This window comes from Pygoscelis adeliae, unplaced genomic scaffold, assembly GCF_000699105.1.
Source record: "Pygoscelis adeliae isolate BGI_AS28 unplaced genomic scaffold, ASM69910v1 Scaffold25, whole genome shotgun sequence".
Taxonomy (NCBI): Eukaryota; Metazoa; Chordata; class Aves; order Sphenisciformes; family Spheniscidae; genus Pygoscelis; species Pygoscelis adeliae.
Window position 1 is genome coordinate 3483883 of NW_008824808.1, and position 19028 is coordinate 3502910.

Sequence of the window (19028 nt, forward strand, 5' to 3'; positions counted from 1 at the left end):
TCAAGCATTGGAACAGGCTGCCCAGGGAAGTGGTTGAGTCACCATCCCTGGAGGTATTTAAAAGAGGTGTTGACATGGTGCTTAGGGACATGGTTTAGTGGTGGACTTGGCAGTGTTAGGTTAACAGTTGGACCTGATGATCTTAAAGGTCTTTTCCAACCTAAACGATTCTATGGTTATAACAGTCAAATGTAGAACAGGCTGCCTAGAGAGGTTGTGTAGTCTTTACTTCTGAAGGTTTTTAAGACACTACTGGATAAATCCCTGGTTAGCCTGGGCCAGAGGATGACAGTCTCGTTTTTATAGTGAATTGTCGCAGTTATAGGTGCAAAGATTGTGTAAATCCATTCCTCCACTTTGCTTTGATGAGTTCTGCCAGTAACTAAAAAGGCTATCCATTGCAAGCAAGTAGTATTTTATAGGTATCTTAACAAAGACATCTGAATATCTGAAGCTAATAGAAGCTGCAGAGACTCTTTTAGTATTTGGGACAAAAAAAAAAAAAAGATTTATCAGTATATGGCAAACTTGTCTACCATCTCTCCTACTGTCCTGTCTTCAACAGTGGCAATATCCATAGGGAAGGAAGAATTGGATAAGTATATTTGATACTTTGCTAGCCTCCAACTATATTCAGCTTGGGTTGCTTCCTGAACTAGATAATGGTTTCTGGGCATGAGTGTTTGTATAACCACTACCAACTGCAGGAATCTCCATCAAACAAATTAATTGGAGGAATGATAAAAACTGAAAGCAGTAACTCTGTCACTGTTAAAATCTTCTACAGTGGTGTATGCTTCTTATTTATTTAGTCTTTCATTATAACCATCACCTCTTCTGGGAGATAGTCTCGAAGAATCACTCTTAATTTAATTAATCTAGTTGAAATCATGTCTCATTTGAAAATACTCCTCGTAATGTAGGTTGACATATATCAACTTGTTCTTACACCTGTTGGAAGCACTTGGATTAACCAGTGAACACTGTACAAACAAGTCATGAGTGGCTTATTGAAGTTCTGTGCAGCTTGGGAATTCTTCACTGATTGTGTCCCATGTAAATACAGCCTGATAGTATTGACAAAATTTCTTAGAAGCTTTAGAAACTCTAGAAAATTTAATGCTGTTCTGAAAACATAATTTCCTCAGCTACCCCTTTCCTTCCCCTTCAAATTCAGGACTTCTTCCTTCATTTTGGAACTTCTATTCACTAATAACTAATGTGAACATGAGCTAATCCAGTGAGGATAGTCATCTTTCATATAGGTATGCGATAGTACTAATGTAGCAGATTCAGATTGGGACAGTCTGTTTGTAAATCTCTGTTAAAAGTATTCTTAAATAAAAACCATGACAAAATAACCTCAGTGAGCAAAATTATAAATGAAAGCTTGATTGCAAAAAAGTCTCCAAGGCCATGTAGAGATGATTTGGTGAAATGGTACTGTTTTACAAGTAGCACAAATATTGACAAGATTTTTTTTTTTTTAAATCCTAATTAAAAATATGGGGTAGTATGGAAAGCTATCTTCTGTATTTAAAATAGTTGTTTAAAATTTTGCAAAAGTAGTTCATAAGAAAAAACAGATAACTCTTCGGATTAAGCGATGGCTTAATCAAATTCAAGACTCATTTTAAGGCTGTTGGCATAGAAGATTTTGTTATTAAATATAAAAGCAATGCTGATATATTAAGCAAGAGTGAACTTCCTGAGAAACAGTTATAAAACTGTCTGTTCAAGGATGCTGAGAATTTGAAGAATTATTCTGTGACTATATTTCTGTGTCATTTAGAAGCATTTAGTCTTGCTTTTGCTATGGACATTTGTTCAGTGAAGGACTCTCCTATATTTAACATAATACTGCTGAAGTAAGCTTTTTCAGCTTGAATACGTAATTTGGAAATGAGCAGTAATTTGTGAACCTAGAGGAAAACTGTAGTGATTATCTTGCATATGTTAGCTGCAGGAACTAAATGACTAATTAGATAAGTATCTGCTGCTTCTTTTAATATCCAAGACTGTTGATATCATAGAGTATAGCATCAGTATTGCTGCTTCGCGGCGGTACGATCAGCCGTTGGAGCAATGGAAATGAAATTGTTTATCAGCTCTTAGAGTTTCTCCCTTTATGTATTTTATTTTGACACTGAATGCATTTTATGATGTGGACATCAGTTTGCTAAAAATTTAATTGATGCCACTGTCCTGTCCTATTTAACCAATCGAGATCTCTTAATCTAAGAATTAAAGGAAGAATCCTGCCTTTACAAATAAACCCAAAATGGTCATACCAATGCTACACCCTTAAATGGATTTTCAGTGTTTGTGGCTAAGACTGGTTTTGAAGGGTTTTTATGGAATAAAATTCAGAGTCTAGTTCTACTCATTCTTTCTGGGCTTGACCAGACAGTGACGGTTTATACATAGTTGTCGACTGAATTAGACAAACCGTATGTACTCCCACCACCCTCCTGTTTGTGGGTGGCAGTGTACAGGAACAGAACTGGGTGCTTTCTCTGCTTGGCATCCCTCAACAGTGTGGATCCAAAAGGTGCAACTCAACTGCAGAACTGTTTTGCTCGTCAACAAGTACTGTACCCTGCCCCGCATTTCTAACTAGCAGATGGTGAGGCAAGCCTGTAGAACATGGTGAGGGATTTCACTACATCTCTTAAAAGTAAATAAATAATATGTGAAAATTCTATTTAAAAATCTAAATTACAGAGTTAATTAGCTATGAAAGTATAGCATCGTGTAAGTATAGGATTTTATATTCTCTGTAAAACTTTTATGGTCACCTTAGCTAAATAATACTTCAGTAATTTAAAGTACTTCTTAAGCATGAGACAGTATTTATTTAAGGCATTGGTCATCCTAATGCTCTAAATACCAGAGACTTCTGACTAAAGACATTTGTTCTGGAAGAAAAGATCCAGCAGTACTCTGCTGCAAGACCTCCTTTTGATTTAAAAAAAAAAAAAAAAAAAGGGATTAGATATGCACTTAGAACAAGAAGTCTTTCAGTATGAATAAGCAGACCAAATGACTTCATTAACTTCAAGCTATTATGCATTTGTGTGAAACCATGCTAAAACTACAACCCTGTCAGCACTGCATTCTTTCTGTGATTTCCAAATCATAGTAGTAACAAATAAATTTTTCCTAGTCACCAGCCCAATGGACTGCTGTTCTGGGCATCAAGCTAGGTTCTTCCCTGCTGTTCATGAATACAAGATTCTGCAGGCCAGGTCATGGTGCTTCTGTTTCTGTCTCGATTGTATTCAGCTTATTCTTTCTGTGACTGCTGTGCAACTTTTTGCATAGATACATAGATTTGGCTTGAATAATCTCACTTTGGGATTTTAATATTACTTAGTCATTTAAAAATAATAATTTATAACTTGAGGTCTCTTTATGCATGAGAATTATCACTAGAATGAAAGATTAAAATTCAAGTCAGATTCATTTTTTTGAATAGGAGCATGCTTAGAACTTTGCTAAGACAGGGGCTTTGCCTTACATACATCTATATGATAAGTTGCAATACTGATGTTTGCTCTAATAGACACATTTAATACATAAAAATGAAATTTCCACAAAGTCCTCTAATGAATTAGTGTCACAGTGAGGAATAAAGACAGTCTGATTACAGAAATGGTATTATGTTCTAACACCGTGTTCAACATCCTGTATTCCCCTCTATGGTTATGTAACAGCAGCAGCAAAATTCAAGGAAAATGCTAATTAGGTTTCACCCAGGAATCTGTGTCTTGCTTGATCAATTTTATCAGAAATGTCTGACCTGTCAGTCTCTCTCACTTCCCCATTAAGATCACTTAATTTCTCTTCAGCATAACAGTTTATCTAAGGGACCTCATCCCATTTATTTTAAAAATCTGTTTTCTGCACTTTGTACATATCAGCAGCATACCTTCTAGCAATATACTTCATCCAGACTGCATCGTTACTTGAATTTACACAGTACCTCTCAGCTCCAAAATAAGGCATTTTACTAAAGATATCAATAGTATAATCATGAAGTTGATATAGTGGTTCCAAATTCTAAGCTGAAAGAAAAAGGAAAACAAGTAGGTTTTCAAGTTGATTTTATAGATGAAAGGAGTCAAGTTTTTTTTATCTCTCTGAATAATTACAGAGAGAAGATGCTAAGTGGAAAAAACCCACATTATGTGATATGACCTTTACTTACTGCTAAGACTTGAACTCCAGCATCAGAATATCCCTACTATTGTAAATTATTATCATCCAGGTGTATGAAAAGTGCTGAGGAAATTAAGAGAAGGAACTGGAGTCTGCTTTGTACTGAGTCAAAACTGAAATTACTGCCTTCTTCCATTGCTTTAAATGGATCTTTACAATGGATTTTTTTTTTTTAATTGTCATTCAGCTGGCTGTTGAGTGTCCATGCGGCATCCTCACAGGAATGCATTACTGTAGTTTTAAGAGGATGAAAATGATATAATAAGTAAAGTTTGTTTACTCACATTAATAGCAAAATCATATCCATTAGCATTCTAAATATAGGAATCTTATTCAAATCATTCTGATATCTGTATTACAAGAGGATGCAATATATTCATCTGTTCTCTAGTCCATTTTATTGAAATTCCATCTTTGTAAACGAGTTCTGAATGCTGTAGTTAATTTGTATCCATTAAGTCCAAAGACATTATAACATGAAATGAGTGGAAAGGACAAGTGAACAAAATTTATACCACTAGTGTTGTGAGAAGAACTGCAATAGAAGTGGAAAAGCTATTAATTGTATTTCCACTTAAAGAATTTGGCTGGTAAAGGAAGTAAATACCATTACGTTCAAAAGGTTGCATGTGCTCTGAAAATATGTTGTAGTGACTAAATTGTTTTGTGTTTTTTAAAAAAATAAGCCTACTTCTAGGTGAATTAGTTAAACACTTGTGGGTTACATTGCTTTTTACTTAGCCCTGAAGTTGTAAAGAGTGAGCCGTATGGAGAAAAGGCTGATGTCTGGGCTGCAGGATGCATCCTTTATCAGATGGCAACTCTGAACCCACCGTTTTACAGCACCAATATGCTCTCCTTGGCAACTAAGGTATGCAGATTTGTCAGATCAACCTACCAATTATTTCTGCATGTGTTCACTAGATCCATGAGAATTTATGTTTAAGGTTATAGATGCTCTCTGGTCTGATGTGTGAATGAGCACAAGTATTTATTATTGTCTGAATTGCTATCTTGCCATTCTAATTGCAAAAATTGCTTGTAAATGTTAGTATATTATTACCTCTCAGATTAGCATGTTTTTATCATTGCATTTGGTGATAGGAGCTTTAGATATATAAAATTTCTTGATGTACTATAATGTTGGATTTTCTATAGCATTGTGTATTACACCTTAGGATGTGATCACAAATAAAAATAAATCATTGTTTGTCTGGGTTTTTTTAATGTTTCCCTTATTCAGATATTGTAGACCTTTGACCTACATTGATTATGTACATTAATGTGGATACCTGATTAGAAGTGACATTCTGCATTAGAAGACATGTTCTAAGTTGTTTTGCAAGTTAGAGTTGATGATGTAATGGCCATCAGGTTGTGTCAAGGAGCAATACTTATCATATGGGATCTTCAAATAAATAACGGAATATTTTTCTTCAATTAACCATAGATTATTTATTTTGCAGATAGTAGGGGCTGTGTATGAACCTGTGCCAGAAGGACTGTACTCTGAAAAAGTGTCATTTACCATTAAGAGGTAAATTACTCATCTAGTTTTATTTCGACATCCTGCTGCAAAGATGTTTTGTTTTGTATGTTTCTATGTGACAGTTCGCTGACTTTAGCAACTGCCAGTATTTACCTCTGAATATGAAACATCTTCTGATTTAAAGAAAAACAGAGGTATCTCCTTACCCTGCTAATAACATATGCAATATAGTTGCCTACATGCAATTGGAAAACTCATGCCGGTATAGTCAGCACATTTATCCAGCCAGTATAGACTTTATACTCAGTACTGAAGTTCAACAATACCGGTGCTGTAGTTAATTCCCTACACATGAAAATACAGCATTTTGAGTCATTTTCAAGTGCAGTTTATGGTCAAGGAAGTAACCCTGTTGCAATATGTTATTTATAGATCACTGTATGATAACATTCATAGTTTTGTGTGTTTATTTGACCGATAGAAATATGTTTCCCACTACTTTCTAATCCTGTTAGCAGGATAGCAGAGGTGATAAAGCAGAGAGAACGCAGTAATTGAGGAAAAGATGAGCTTGTATTTGTTCTACTCACTCATCACATATTTCTCTTAGCTATGGTTACATCTTCCTGGTGATAATGTAATCTGTTAGGCAAAGTACAGAGAGTGAATTGGTGCACTTCTATGAGATTTAGCTCGCTTGATTTTTCCGTTTTAGAAAAACTCCACTTAGCACAAAAATGCTTTTTCTTTCAGATGTTGAATTCCATCTCTAAAAAGCACTTTATAGTACAAAGACTGTAACGTTTTAATACTGTGTTTTATTGTACAAAAAGTTTTCTGTAGACCTTGAGGATGAAAGGACAACAATGGGGAGGATAGGAGCTAATAGAACTAACATTTACCTTTAAGTGTCCTGAAATGAATTTTAATATTTTAAATATTTACAGATATTTGTAGTTAGAATAACTGACTTTATTAATTCATCGCTCACTATTTAAGAATAATATAGTAATCCCCAATGCATCCAGAAAATATCTTCCAGTCCCGTTATATCAGTATTGATATGTATTGCATTCTCTTACAAATTTTAAACACATCTTTATCAGTGACTTAGATAAAGTTATGTGAGTATCTGGCCCTCTGTCTTTTCCTCTTTAAATTCCTGATAATGATGAGAAACTCTGTAATAGGAAGTTTTTGAGGGTTTTTCCAAGGCCAGCTATTGAGTTATTTATGATTGCAGATACTGTGGCTGTATTAAACAGGTTCACTGAAAGTCCCATATCATCATAAGACTGGCTGCTATGGAGGCTAACTAGTTTAAATAGGTGATGAAATAGGTATTTGCATGAAAATATTAAAATCAAGTTTTCCTATCATGTAAGAATTTTTCTGCCTATTTTAATAGCAGTGGGAAGCATAAAATGTTTTTTAAAAAAATGTTGATTCTCTTACTATGGGTTGGTCCTTAAATGAAGTATTATGTTTAGGCTTTGGCTTATGCTTTGTGAGGTATTTAGAAAGAATAAAGAACGTTAAAGAAAAGCAGTAATAATGAGATTTTACTTATAATATAGATGAGGAAATATTAACAGAAATGAAGAAGTTCATTCCGAATGACAGAAGCACAACACATATTCAAAGATGAATGTCATAAATAGAAAAAATAATTTATTGATAATGATTAGAAAAAACATTGAAAGCTTCATGGTGCAACTGTAAATTTGCATTTACTGTTAACATTATTATTATTCAGTATTGTTATTATTAAAGTACAGTTTTATTGGATTAAGCTCCCGAAGAAAGTTCTGGAATCATAATCATCAAAGTCTTTCAGAGTTGAACATCAATCTACTCAGTGTTTAGTCATAAATAAATAATTTCTTTCTAGATGCATGGGAAATGGATTTAGGACTTATCAGAAACCTTTTATAGCTCACATAGTTCTTGGAAATTTTGACCAATTTCAGTGGATTAAAATAAAAAATTAAAAAGAAAAAATCAAACAGAACATTTCTTAAGGGTGAAAAACTTGCATCTGTTTAAAGGAAATAGAAAATTTTAAGTAAAACAGATTAACAAAGTTATGAAAATTAATGAGAAATCAATGGCTTTGAGCAAATTTAAAAAATTAAAAACAAGAAGTTCAAGTACTGTAAAACATTTTCAAAACTGCTACTTTACATGGCAGTTATGTTTATTATAGAAAGTACTGTTTTAGAAATGATAAAATCATTTGTGACTCTTTAAAGAAAGGTGTTGGGTTAAGTGTATCTGTATGCTAGCTGTTCAATAGTACTCTGCAGGGAAATCATAGTAAATTATCAGATTCACTGCAGTTAACAGATTTAAGACAGTTTATAGTACATGCAGAACTGTCCCTGTCAGCTTTCATGTCCTATACTACATACAAAATATTCTGGGGATTTGAAAATAGACCTAATAGTGTGTTATTACTGTTACTAAACAGCTACCTAGGGTGCCTGAAACAAGAACCATAGAACTGTACAGTAATTTAGGTTGTATGACCCCAGGAGGTCATCTAGTCCATCTGCTCAAAGCAGATACAATTAGATCTGGTTGCTCACTGCTCCGGGTCTTGTCTAACTGAGATCTGAATATCTTGAAGGATGGCGATCCCACAACTTCTCTGGGCCCTCTTCAGTGCTTGTCTGCCTTTATGATTAAAAGAAGTAGTAGTAGTAGTAATAATAATCCTTATATCTAATCAGACTTTCCTGTGTTCTAACTTCTGTCTATTGCCTCTTGCCCTATCACTGTGCACCTCTGAGAATCATAGAATCATTAAGGTTGGAAGAGACCTCTAAGATCATCGAGTCCAACCGTCAACCCAACACCACCATGCCCACTAAACCATGTCCCTAAGCGCCTCATCTACACGTCTTTTAAATACTTCCAGGGATGGTGACTCAACCACTTCCCTGGGCAGCCTGGTCCAATGTTTAACCACTCTTTCAGTAAAGAAATTTTTCTGCATGTCCAATCTAAACCTCCCCTGGCGCAACCTGAGGCCACTTCCTCTCGTCCTTTCGACAGTTACTTGGGAGAAGAGACCAACACCCCCCTCGCTACAGCCTCCTTTCAGGTAGTTGTAGAGAGCAATGAGGTCTCCCCTGAGCCTCCTTTTCTCCAGGCTAAACAACCCCAGTTCCCTCAGCCGCTCCTCATCAGACTTGCTCTCCAGACCCTTCACCAGCTTCGTTGCCCTTCTCTGGACACGCTCCAGCACCTTGACATCCTTCTTGTAGTGAGGGGCCCAAAACTGAACACAGAATTCGACGTGCGGCCTCACCAGTGCCGAGTACAGGGGCACGATCACTTCCCTACTCCTGCTGGCCACGCTATGTCTGATACAGGCCAGGATGCCATTGGCCTTCTTGGCCACCTGGGCACACTGCTGGCTCACATTCAGCCGGCTGTCAACCAGCACCTCCAGGTCCTTTTCTGACAGGCAGCTTTCCAGCCACTCTTCCCCAAGACTGTAGTGTTGCATGGGGTTGTTGTGGCCAAAGTGCAGGACCCGGCGCTTGGCCTTGTTGAATCTCATACAGTTAAGAGCCAGAAGGATCTGGCTCCATCTTTCCTATACCCTCCCATTATGTAGATAGCAATCAGATCTCTGTATGGGTGGCCCAGGTCCCTCTGACAGCAGCCCTGATCCATGTATCAACTGATTCCTGCAATTTGGTGTTCACAAACCTTTTGAGAATGCACTCCATCCCATCACGTAGGTCATTAATAAAGATATTGAACAGTGCTGGCCCAATATCAATCCCTGAAGGATGATACTCCTTCCAGCCACCAGCTGGACTTTGTACTGCTGATGACATCTCTTTGAGCCAGGAAGTTCAGCCAATTATCTACCTACCTTATAGTCCTGTGGATACTGTGGGATATTGTGTCAAAGGCCTTGCTAAAATAAAGCTACCCACAGCATATACTGCTCTCCCCTTGTCCACAGAGCCAGTAATCTCATCAGAGAGAGTAATCAGGCTAGTCAGGTATGACTGTTGTTTGGTAAATCCATCCTGGCTGTTCCCAGTTGCCTTCTTGTCCTTTGTGTGCTTGGAAATTACTTCCAGGGGAATTTGCTCTATTATTTTCCCAGGGACTGAGGTGAAGCTGACTGGCTAGTAGCTTCCTGGATCCTCCCTCTTGCTCTTCTTGGCTATGTGTGTGATACTCAACTTTTTCCAGTTTACAGGAACCTCCCTCTGATCCTTTCAGACATGCTGGATAGTGGCATTGACCAGTTGCATCAGCACCCTCAGGCTCATCTCATCTGGTCCCATGGGCTTGTGTATGTCCAATTGGCTTAAGTGCTTTCTCACTGTATTTTCTACTGTGTGGTAATGCTTCCTGTTCATGGATTCTACAGGTAGGCTTAGAGATCTGGAACACTTAAGGATGAAGTTTCCTAGTGGAAATGGAAGCAAAAAAGGGATTGAGTGCCTCAGCCTTTTCCATGTCCTTTGTCACTAGGTTGCATGGTGGGTCCACATTTTCCTTAGCCTTTCTTTTGTTGTCAATGTACATATAGAAGGCCTTTCTTCTGCCTTCCAGATCCATTGCTAGTTTCAACGCCAGCTGAGGTTTGGCTTTCCTAACACCACTCTTTGGGCAATATCTGTATATTCTTCCCGTGTAGCCCACCCCTGCTTCCTACACGCAGGAGTGAGCTGTTCTTGTGCTTTGAAGTGTCCCTGAAGATTAGCTACTGCTCCCAAGCTTTCCCTTTACCTTCCAGTCTTCCATGAGATTCTACCAGGAAGATCCCTGAACAGGCTGAATTCTGCTCTCATGAAGTCCTGTGTTGTGGCCATACAATCTGTCTTTCTCAGATTTTGAACTCCGTAGTTTGATGGTTGCTGTAGCCAAGGCTGCCCTCGATCTTCACATCCCTGTCTGGTTCTTCCTTGGTTGTGAGCAACAGGTCTGGCAGAGTGCCTTTGCTAGTTAGCTTCTGAATCACCTGCACCAACAAATTGTCATCAACAGATGCCAGAAATCCCCTGGATTGCTGCACTCAGCCATATTACCCCATCAGCAGGTATTAGGGTGGTTAATGGGCCGGATGAGTATGAGTGCCTGCAATCATGAAGCTTCCTCCATCTGTCCAACAAAGGCTTCATTGACTTCCTCTCCGTTTTTGGGTGGTTTATAGCAGGCATCTACCACAATGTCACCCATGTTGCTCTGTTCCTCTGATCCTTATCCATAAGCTCTTGACTGCACGCAGCCAGGTGTTGGACTGCAGGTTGCATCCACCCTGACTTGAGCCTTTCCCCATCACTGGAAGAATTGAGGAGAATATCACCTTGGCCCCCTGCCCTTCACACTTGACCCCAGTGTTCTGTAGTCACTTTTGGTATATTCAGGATCAGCCCTGGTAGTGTCATTTGTGCCCATATGAATGAGAAGCAAGGTGTAATAGCCCAAGGGCCAGATGAGTCTTGGTAGTATCTCCACAATGTCCTGAATCCAAGCACCTCACAAGCAACAGGCTTCACAATCATCAAATCAGATCAAGTAGATGGATGCCTCTGTTCCCTCAATCTCAAATGACTGTCAGCTACTGCTTCTTATTTGTGATGTAGACACTTGATTCAGACTCACCTGGCTCTGGTGTGTCCTCTGTTAGGTCTTGTTCTTCCTCACCTGTTCCCAGGTCACTATACCTGTTCCGTAATTGTATATCTGTAGGCAGAGGAAAAGCCTTCCTTCTGTTGGCAGAAGTCACAAGTCTCCAGCCTACCTCCTCTTGGGAGCCTCCATCCACTGCTCCTTTGAGTGTAATCTCTAGGTTTTCCTCCTTCTTTGCATTGTTTGGGGGTCTTGTCTCTGCAAAGTCTCTGTGAAGATCTTGTCATTCTCTTGTAAATCCTCCTGACAGCACACTCATCTCCTTCACAGCTGCATTGTCCTGCAGTGCAGCATATTGACCAGAGCACAGTCCCCACAGAGGAGGCCAATGTCTCTCCCAGCCCCAGGAAGAGGCATCAGGCACTCCCTAGTGTGTCTGGGAGTGCACAACAGCAGCGCCCCATAACAGTTCTGCCTGGGTCGGTGCCTCTGAAGTGCCAAGGATAATTGTTCCAGCTGATGCCAGAGACTCTGCTCTGTGATGCGTCAACACCAAGGCTGCACAGTGTCAAACTGTCCCATGCAGGCTTGAGCAGAGTGCTGGCCAGCATGACTTGATAAATACCAATGGAGGAATACTGTGCTACTAAACAGTTTTTTAGAAAGAAGTAATTAGCTTTCATTAGAGAATGTTCTTTCTGTAGATGCTTGACTCCTGATGCAGACGCACGTCCAGACATAGTGGAGGTCAGCTCACTGCTGTCTGATGTGATGATGAAATACCTGGATGTTTTATCCACCTCTCATCTCATGTTGGAGAAGAAACTGGATCGGGAGAGGAGACAAACCCAGAAGTACTTCATGGAGGCTAATCGAAATGCAGTAATCTATCACCATCAGCTTTCCATTTTATCACAAGTAAGTACATTTATTAGGTTTTATTTTTTCTTATCATTGTTTGCCATATCTGAGAAAATAAGGTACAACAAAGCAGAAAATAAATCAAAATGAAAAGACCCATCCTCTTAGAACATTTTTCCATGCAGGCTCTTTAATTTATTTTTAACGAGGTATTCATTCAATTTTGTGGACATGCTTATGCAGGAAAAATAACAGTATCTTAAAAAACGATGTCATTCCATGTTGGAAAATGGCATTGTTATGGAGGTACTTGCAGTTTTGATAGAATCTGATAATGTTTAATTATTACTGCACACTTGTGAATGGTTTGTGAATAGGAGAATATACACTTAGAATCATAGAATCGTAGAATCATAGAATAGTGTGGGTTGGAAGGGACCTTTAAAGGTCATCCTGTCCAACCCCCCTACCATGAGCAGGGACATCTTCAACCAGATCAGGCTGTTCAGAGCCCCGTCCAGCCTGACCTTCAATGTTTCCAGGGATGGAGCATCCACCACCTCTCTGGGCAACCTGTGCCAGTGTTTCACCACCCTCAGCGTAAAAAATTTCTTCCTTCTATCTCGTCTAAATCTACCCCCTTTAGTTTAAAGCCATTCCCCCTTGTCCTGTCGCAACAGGCCCTGCTAAAAAGTTTGCTCCCATCTTTTTTATAAGCCCCCTTTAAGTACTGATAGGCTGCAAGAAGGTCTCCCCAAGAGAGAGACCTCTTCTCTAGGCTGAACAACCCCAACTCTCTCAGCCTTTCTTGGACCCGCTCTAACAGGTCCGTGTCTTTCTTATGCCGAGGGCTCCAGAGCTGGACGCAGTACTCCAGGTGGGGTCTCACCAGAGCAGAGTAGAGGGCTATGGTGGAACAAATGGATAATCTTGTGTATGATTCACAAACAATGACACCTAGAAAATGGAACCTACGCAAATATAATTTTTAATTACAGATTGCTAAAGAAAGAACAGTGATGCTGATAAGGTATTTGCTAATGCTTTCTTATTGTCTGATACAGTTCTGCAGAAGTACTTCTTAAAATTCTTCCATTTGCTTCAGGCTGTGTTTTAAGCATTCTTCTCGAAGGACATCAGTATTTTACGTAATGAACCAAACTTGTATATGATCTCGGAGAATTTACTTAAAAAAATACAAGGACAATGCTTTTTTATAGTAAAAGCTCACTGTGAAAATTATTATTATGGTGATTATGAAGCAAAGTTATAATTTACATAGCTACTCTTGTCTGTTCAGCTACTGTATCTCTCTTAGATTCCTTTTATGAGGGCTCAGTAGTTTGCACTTGAAGAACCCCTGTGTAGGAAAAAGATTTTCAGGAACACCTTTTCCCAAACTCATGGATTTTTTTTTTTTTTTAATATGTTGTCTTCACCTTCCTGGCCAAACAGAAGACTTGTAGAAATTGTTGATAATTTTTTTTTTCAGTAGTTTTTTGACCTATCAGTCCAAGATCATTATTTGTATTATACCATTTTTTTTCAAGAAAAAGTATGCCAACAACTTCCAGAAGAACCTCAACAAACCACTGTCATTTGAAATGTAAGAGGTACTGAGATGGAAGAAAGATACAGAGTAGGATTTATAACTTAAAACAGTATGAGCAATTATTTTCCATGTTTTTTGAGTTTTCTTACCCTACACATTTGGAAGCTTGTTGTATGCCATTATTTTTTCATATTTTGATATAGTTGTTCTCTTGCATAACTATGCTGAAATTTCCATCCATACATACTATGGATGGAAAGCTGCTTGATTTGGGATTTCAATGCAATTATCTTGTCTTTGAGAGAAGAGTGCCCTATCTAGACACTTGTAAGACATGATAGAACTAATAGCTGTATATTGAAGTCAGAGTACTTCTGTTTTGTATAAATACTTGAAAAATACACTTATCTACAAAACGAGAAGGAAAATGCCTCTGTCTTTTGGGGGATAATGGCTAGTCTTCTCAAGGAAGGAATATTGTAATTGTAGTTCCGCTCCAATGGATATTTTATTATGTATATTAAAAGAAACAGGTACAACAGGAGGATCTGACAAAGATCCAGAACACTACAGAAGCTGAGAGGAGTATGGCTCGTTAATGAGAAGTAGGAGACCTAATTGTGTGTCTTTGCTGTAAATAAGAAAGAATAAATCAGGCTAGGATCTTTCAAATTTCAGAGGAGTGCTACAGGGCTTAAAACAGAAGGAGCCATGTTGTTTCCTTGTTCTTGGTATTGTAGGAAAATTTTATGAAGTTTATGAGGATTTCTAATAAAGAGAATAATTATTCCTGAAAAGTTTGACTTTTGAAAAAAAGACAATATTCTGACTAAAAGTACTAGGAAGAATTTCAAGCAGCTGTTCCCGAAATAAAAACTCTGTGAGGTATGGACAACGTAATTCATCTTAGCCAAGGCCCCAGCGATTCCACAGCCAGGTAATGTGTCATTTTTCCATGGTGTCAGAGAATTCGGTGTTTCTGCCATGTAGTTCAATATTTTGTTGAAGCCAGCTATCTTATACTTTGTTTTCTCTCTACTAAAATGTACTTATGGCCTCCTTTTTCATCCCAGTTGTGTCATCTAATCTTTCTGAAATAAAGAGCATACTCTCTGTCCTGGTTTATGGAACTAAGCAGCAGAGATCTTTTGGAGGCAGAGTGGAATCTGTTTTATAAGTAGTTTAAGACCGGTGTGGAAGCTGATAAGTAGGCAATTGAAAGGCAGGTCAGTAGATGATGTTGGAGAAGTGTAGTTATCTTGCCTGGCAAGTATAGCATAAAATCCATGCTTGAAAATAATCCTAATAAAAAGAATCATTATCAGCTCCCTACATAAGTTCTTATCTTTCCTTGTTTTCCATAGAAGTTGTTTAGGTAAGAACAGAAGCAGATGTAGGGATGAAAGGTGTTTAGTAGAGTTTGTGTGTTCAGTTCTGAAAGGTTAAGGCTGCTGACATAACAGAGGGTACAGAGGACCAAAACAAGTAATAATAATAGTAGTAATTCTTTCTCACATAGTACCTTTCATTTCAAGGTGGTCAATATTATATTTTGATGCTCTGGTTAGGAAAAGGAGAGGAAAAAAGTAGTTTGTGTAAGGTCACCAAACAGACCAGTGGCAAAGTTGAGTTTTCTGTGTTCCAAGCCAAATCTGAGTCTCAATATAGTAGTTGATTTAACTAATAATGAAAGTATCTTTCTAATATCTTCCTTTAAACAGATGAGACGGTGGCCAAATAATAATTTGATTGCTTTTTTGAGGTATATAGATTTGAAAAATTTAGACGTTATTTTGGCTGTTTGCAAAAAGCTGAAAATAAGTCACTTTTATTACTTTGGAAATATGTATTTGATTACATAGGCATCATCCATTATTGATTCATTTACTGTATATATCCTGAAGTGTTTTTAACTTAGAAATAATGCTTAGAAGCCCTTGATAAGCCAGTGCATTTGTATACTGTTTGACATATAAATAGAATAACTTTTTTCTCATTGCCAGATTTTTTAATGTAAAAATCAATATACCTAAAGCAATATAGAATGATGAATATTGAGATCTGTCCTATATTTTGAATGTGGGAGAGAAAACTGTAAGCTTTATAATCGGAGTCTTTCAGCTAAAAATATATAACAAAATATGAGCCATTTGTACCTCCTGCTACTCTGATCAGCCAGGTAGTCTCTCATGTCTGCCCATTTTTAATATATTCTCTGAGAGTTTCTCAGTTTCTGAAGCTCTGATCTCTGTCACATTCATGATTCATGACAGAACATCTCAGACATGTTCTGTCACATTCTTTCTCTATACCAGGTTTTCGTAATACTGTGTTCTTTGGGAATTTAAGCTTATTTTAATTTTTGTATTAATAATGTCACTAGAATACATATTTTATTTTTAAATCCATATATGCAAATCCATGTATTCAAATGATGTTCCCAATTATGCAGAGTAATGGGAGACTAAGATACTTAGATAATGGAAAAGTAGATACAACTTTTGTTTCTGAGTGTAGTGCGATCTATGGAGTGGCTCCATGTCCAGTGTTTGTCACGGCTAACAGGGTGTCAGAAGTCATTAACAGTGCTTGGTCTGAGCTGGTCCATTTAGGTCACCATTAGCTGAGTGCTTTGTCCCAGTGTTCAAACACACAAGAATGCTTATTAGCAAGGTTGCTCTCTGCATTTTTCTGTTTTCACACTTGAATTGATAAGTCTTCCCAGCATGCCGAAGAGCATGGCATATAGACCCAAGGTGTGTCGTCTTCTATCTAGATAAGATTTTTAGCTGCAGGTCAACACTGGCCCTCCCAGACCGAGGTCTGCAGGTATCAAGGTGTTGCACTTCTGGTGGACTAGGATACTACTGCTAGGAGACATATTCTGATTATTCTGCTCGCAGGCAGCTTGGTTACAGCCTATGCTAAGCAGCCTGCCTGGCGCTCTCTCTTGCGGAAGCAGTTAAACTATTTATTGGCTGGAAATAGTGAAAGAAGCAGTATAGCAGTTTTCAGACAGGACTACATCTAAACTAAAGAGCCTGGCCAGACCTGAAATGGCTGATGCAGTTTGCTGACTTCCATCTGTGGCATAAACCTTCATAATCCACCTGTAGATAATTAAGAGTGTGTTATGTCTTTTCTCGATTGGTTTAGAAACATGAATGGTGTATCTAAAGTCCTGAGAAACGCTGGGATTTCTTTATATGTCCCTTCTATCACAAAGACCCTAATGTAAATAATTGTGAAGCATTTTGTAGGAATACCTGTAAATACAGAGCATGCTACTGCTCCCACTTTTCTTTATCCACAGGAATGGATTTTCTTTATCCCAGTCTTCATCCACAGTGGCTGAAGGGGGAAGGGTTAAAGGTGATGGTTTAAGAATCCATACTTTTGTAACCACCCTGCAGGCTACTGGCAACTCTTGTAATTAAAAGCAGCCATCAACTTCCTCAAATTCCTAGAAGAAATGAGGACAGGATCACAGCTCTCTGAAAGGCAAAGAAACACAAAATGATTTAACTGTGTTTTCACCAGATCTTTTCCCCCCATACCCAAATTCAGTTCTGCACTGTTGGCAATTGCTGTGCTAATAATCATGTTAGTTTCTAAGCACCACCACATGCATTACAAAGTAGTGCTTAATAGCAATTCAATTTGAATTCATCTATTTATTTTTTTTGTTAACTCAGAAAAAGACATAAAGATTGGATTAATGTTCATTTTAATTTCCTCTTTCTTTGTGTTTAGATACATATTTTGCTCAATTCAGCCAATCAATGCATAAAAGATTTTTTTTCTTAAAACAACTGTATATGAATGCAGCAACTGTTTTTGTATGGGTTGAAGCAAAGAGTATGTTTGGTTTTAAAACACTTGGAATGCAACGGGTTATTAATATTGCAGCAATATAGTCCAATCTTTACATTAGGTTAGAATATTCAATTACTATTTTTATTAAAAATTGATTATTAAAAATGTTATTAAAAAATTTGGGTGGTAGTGCCTGTCTGTGCACGGCTGCATACAATTCCCATTGCTTTGGAAATGAGTGAGGACTCAGGAATGTCATGAAAGCTTAGCATTCCACAAATTGTTTTCTTCTTCCACCTTTCACTCCATTGATTTTGTTCTGACACTATTCTGTTTTGGCATTTATGTAGCAGGTACTGGAATTAAAGTTTAAATGTTAGAAATTACAGTTGGTGTGATAAGAAGAAAGTAACCTTTTTAGATTTATACTATTTATGTTTGGAGAATAAAATGATTATGCAAACACTGGTTTGCAGGTATAATTTTTTTAACAGTTACTGAATGTAGAAAATAGTCATCACAGCCAAGTTACTACCTGTGAAAATGTATGATCAAACTCTTAAGGACAACCCCATAATATGTTTAATTCAGCTTCAATTTGTTAGTGCATCAAAATACTTTAATAGAATCACAGAATATAAGGCAGGAAGATTATCGTGTCCATCTCCAAGCCTTAGAGCTACTTGTCACTCCTGACAGGTATTTGACCAGTCAGTCATAAAAAATATCAGGTGATAGAAAGTCTCTCCCAAGGCAAACTATGCCAAATTAGGGAACAGTTTGGAACCAGCAGAAATGCAAAAACTGTCTTTACAGTCAGCGGTCACATACCTGAATGAGTCTTTTTTTTCCACCCGAAGATAACGTCTGGAAAACCATGAGGATGCGTGAAGCACTGTCAGAAGATAATTGGAAATCCTGGGCATACCCATAGCACATACACACTGGGCTATATACTGTATCTGCAGTTAGTCTGATACTTTCAGAAAATGTTGGTCTCGCTTTGTATCCTTGACAAGAGTAGATGTGTTATGTATGTCTTGTTTCCAGGAGATATTAGATGGACAGATGCATGTGCACATATGGGATGTATATGACACTTGAAATTTTCACACCCGCTCTTAAGTGTCATATAATTGCTCTAAGAGCACTAAGTCCAGAATGTCCCCAGAACACTGCATTTGCTGAGCACATTCAAACCTGTTACAGAGTTGTCCTGGTTTCGGCTGGGGTAGAGTTAATTTTCTTCCTAGTAGCTGGTATAGAGCTGGGTTTTGGATGTAGCATGAGAATAATGTGATAACACACTGATGGTTTAGTTGTTGCTAAGCAGTGCTTACACTAAGTCAAGGACTTTTCAGCCTCTCATGCTCTGCTGACTGAGAAGGCTGGAGGTGCACAAGAAGCTGGGAGGGGGCACAGCCAGGATAGCTGACCCAAACTGGCCAAAGGGACATTCCATACCATGTGACGTCATGCTCAGTA

At 38.0% G+C, this 19028-nt stretch overlaps 1 protein-coding gene across 1 annotated transcript in view; it reads left to right on the forward strand.

The window, feature by feature from the left end:
- Nucleotides 1–19028, forward strand: part of NEK10 (NIMA-related kinase 10) — a 117050-nt gene that overhangs the window by 52864 nt on the left and 45158 nt on the right. Inside the window, exons 23-25 of the mRNA XM_009324212.1 lie at nt 4963–5092; nt 5688–5758; nt 12019–12232. Coding sequence (XP_009322487.1) covers nt 4963–5092; nt 5688–5758; nt 12019–12232 — 415 coding nt within the window. The remainder of the gene's footprint in view (nt 1–4962; nt 5093–5687; nt 5759–12018; nt 12233–19028) is intronic.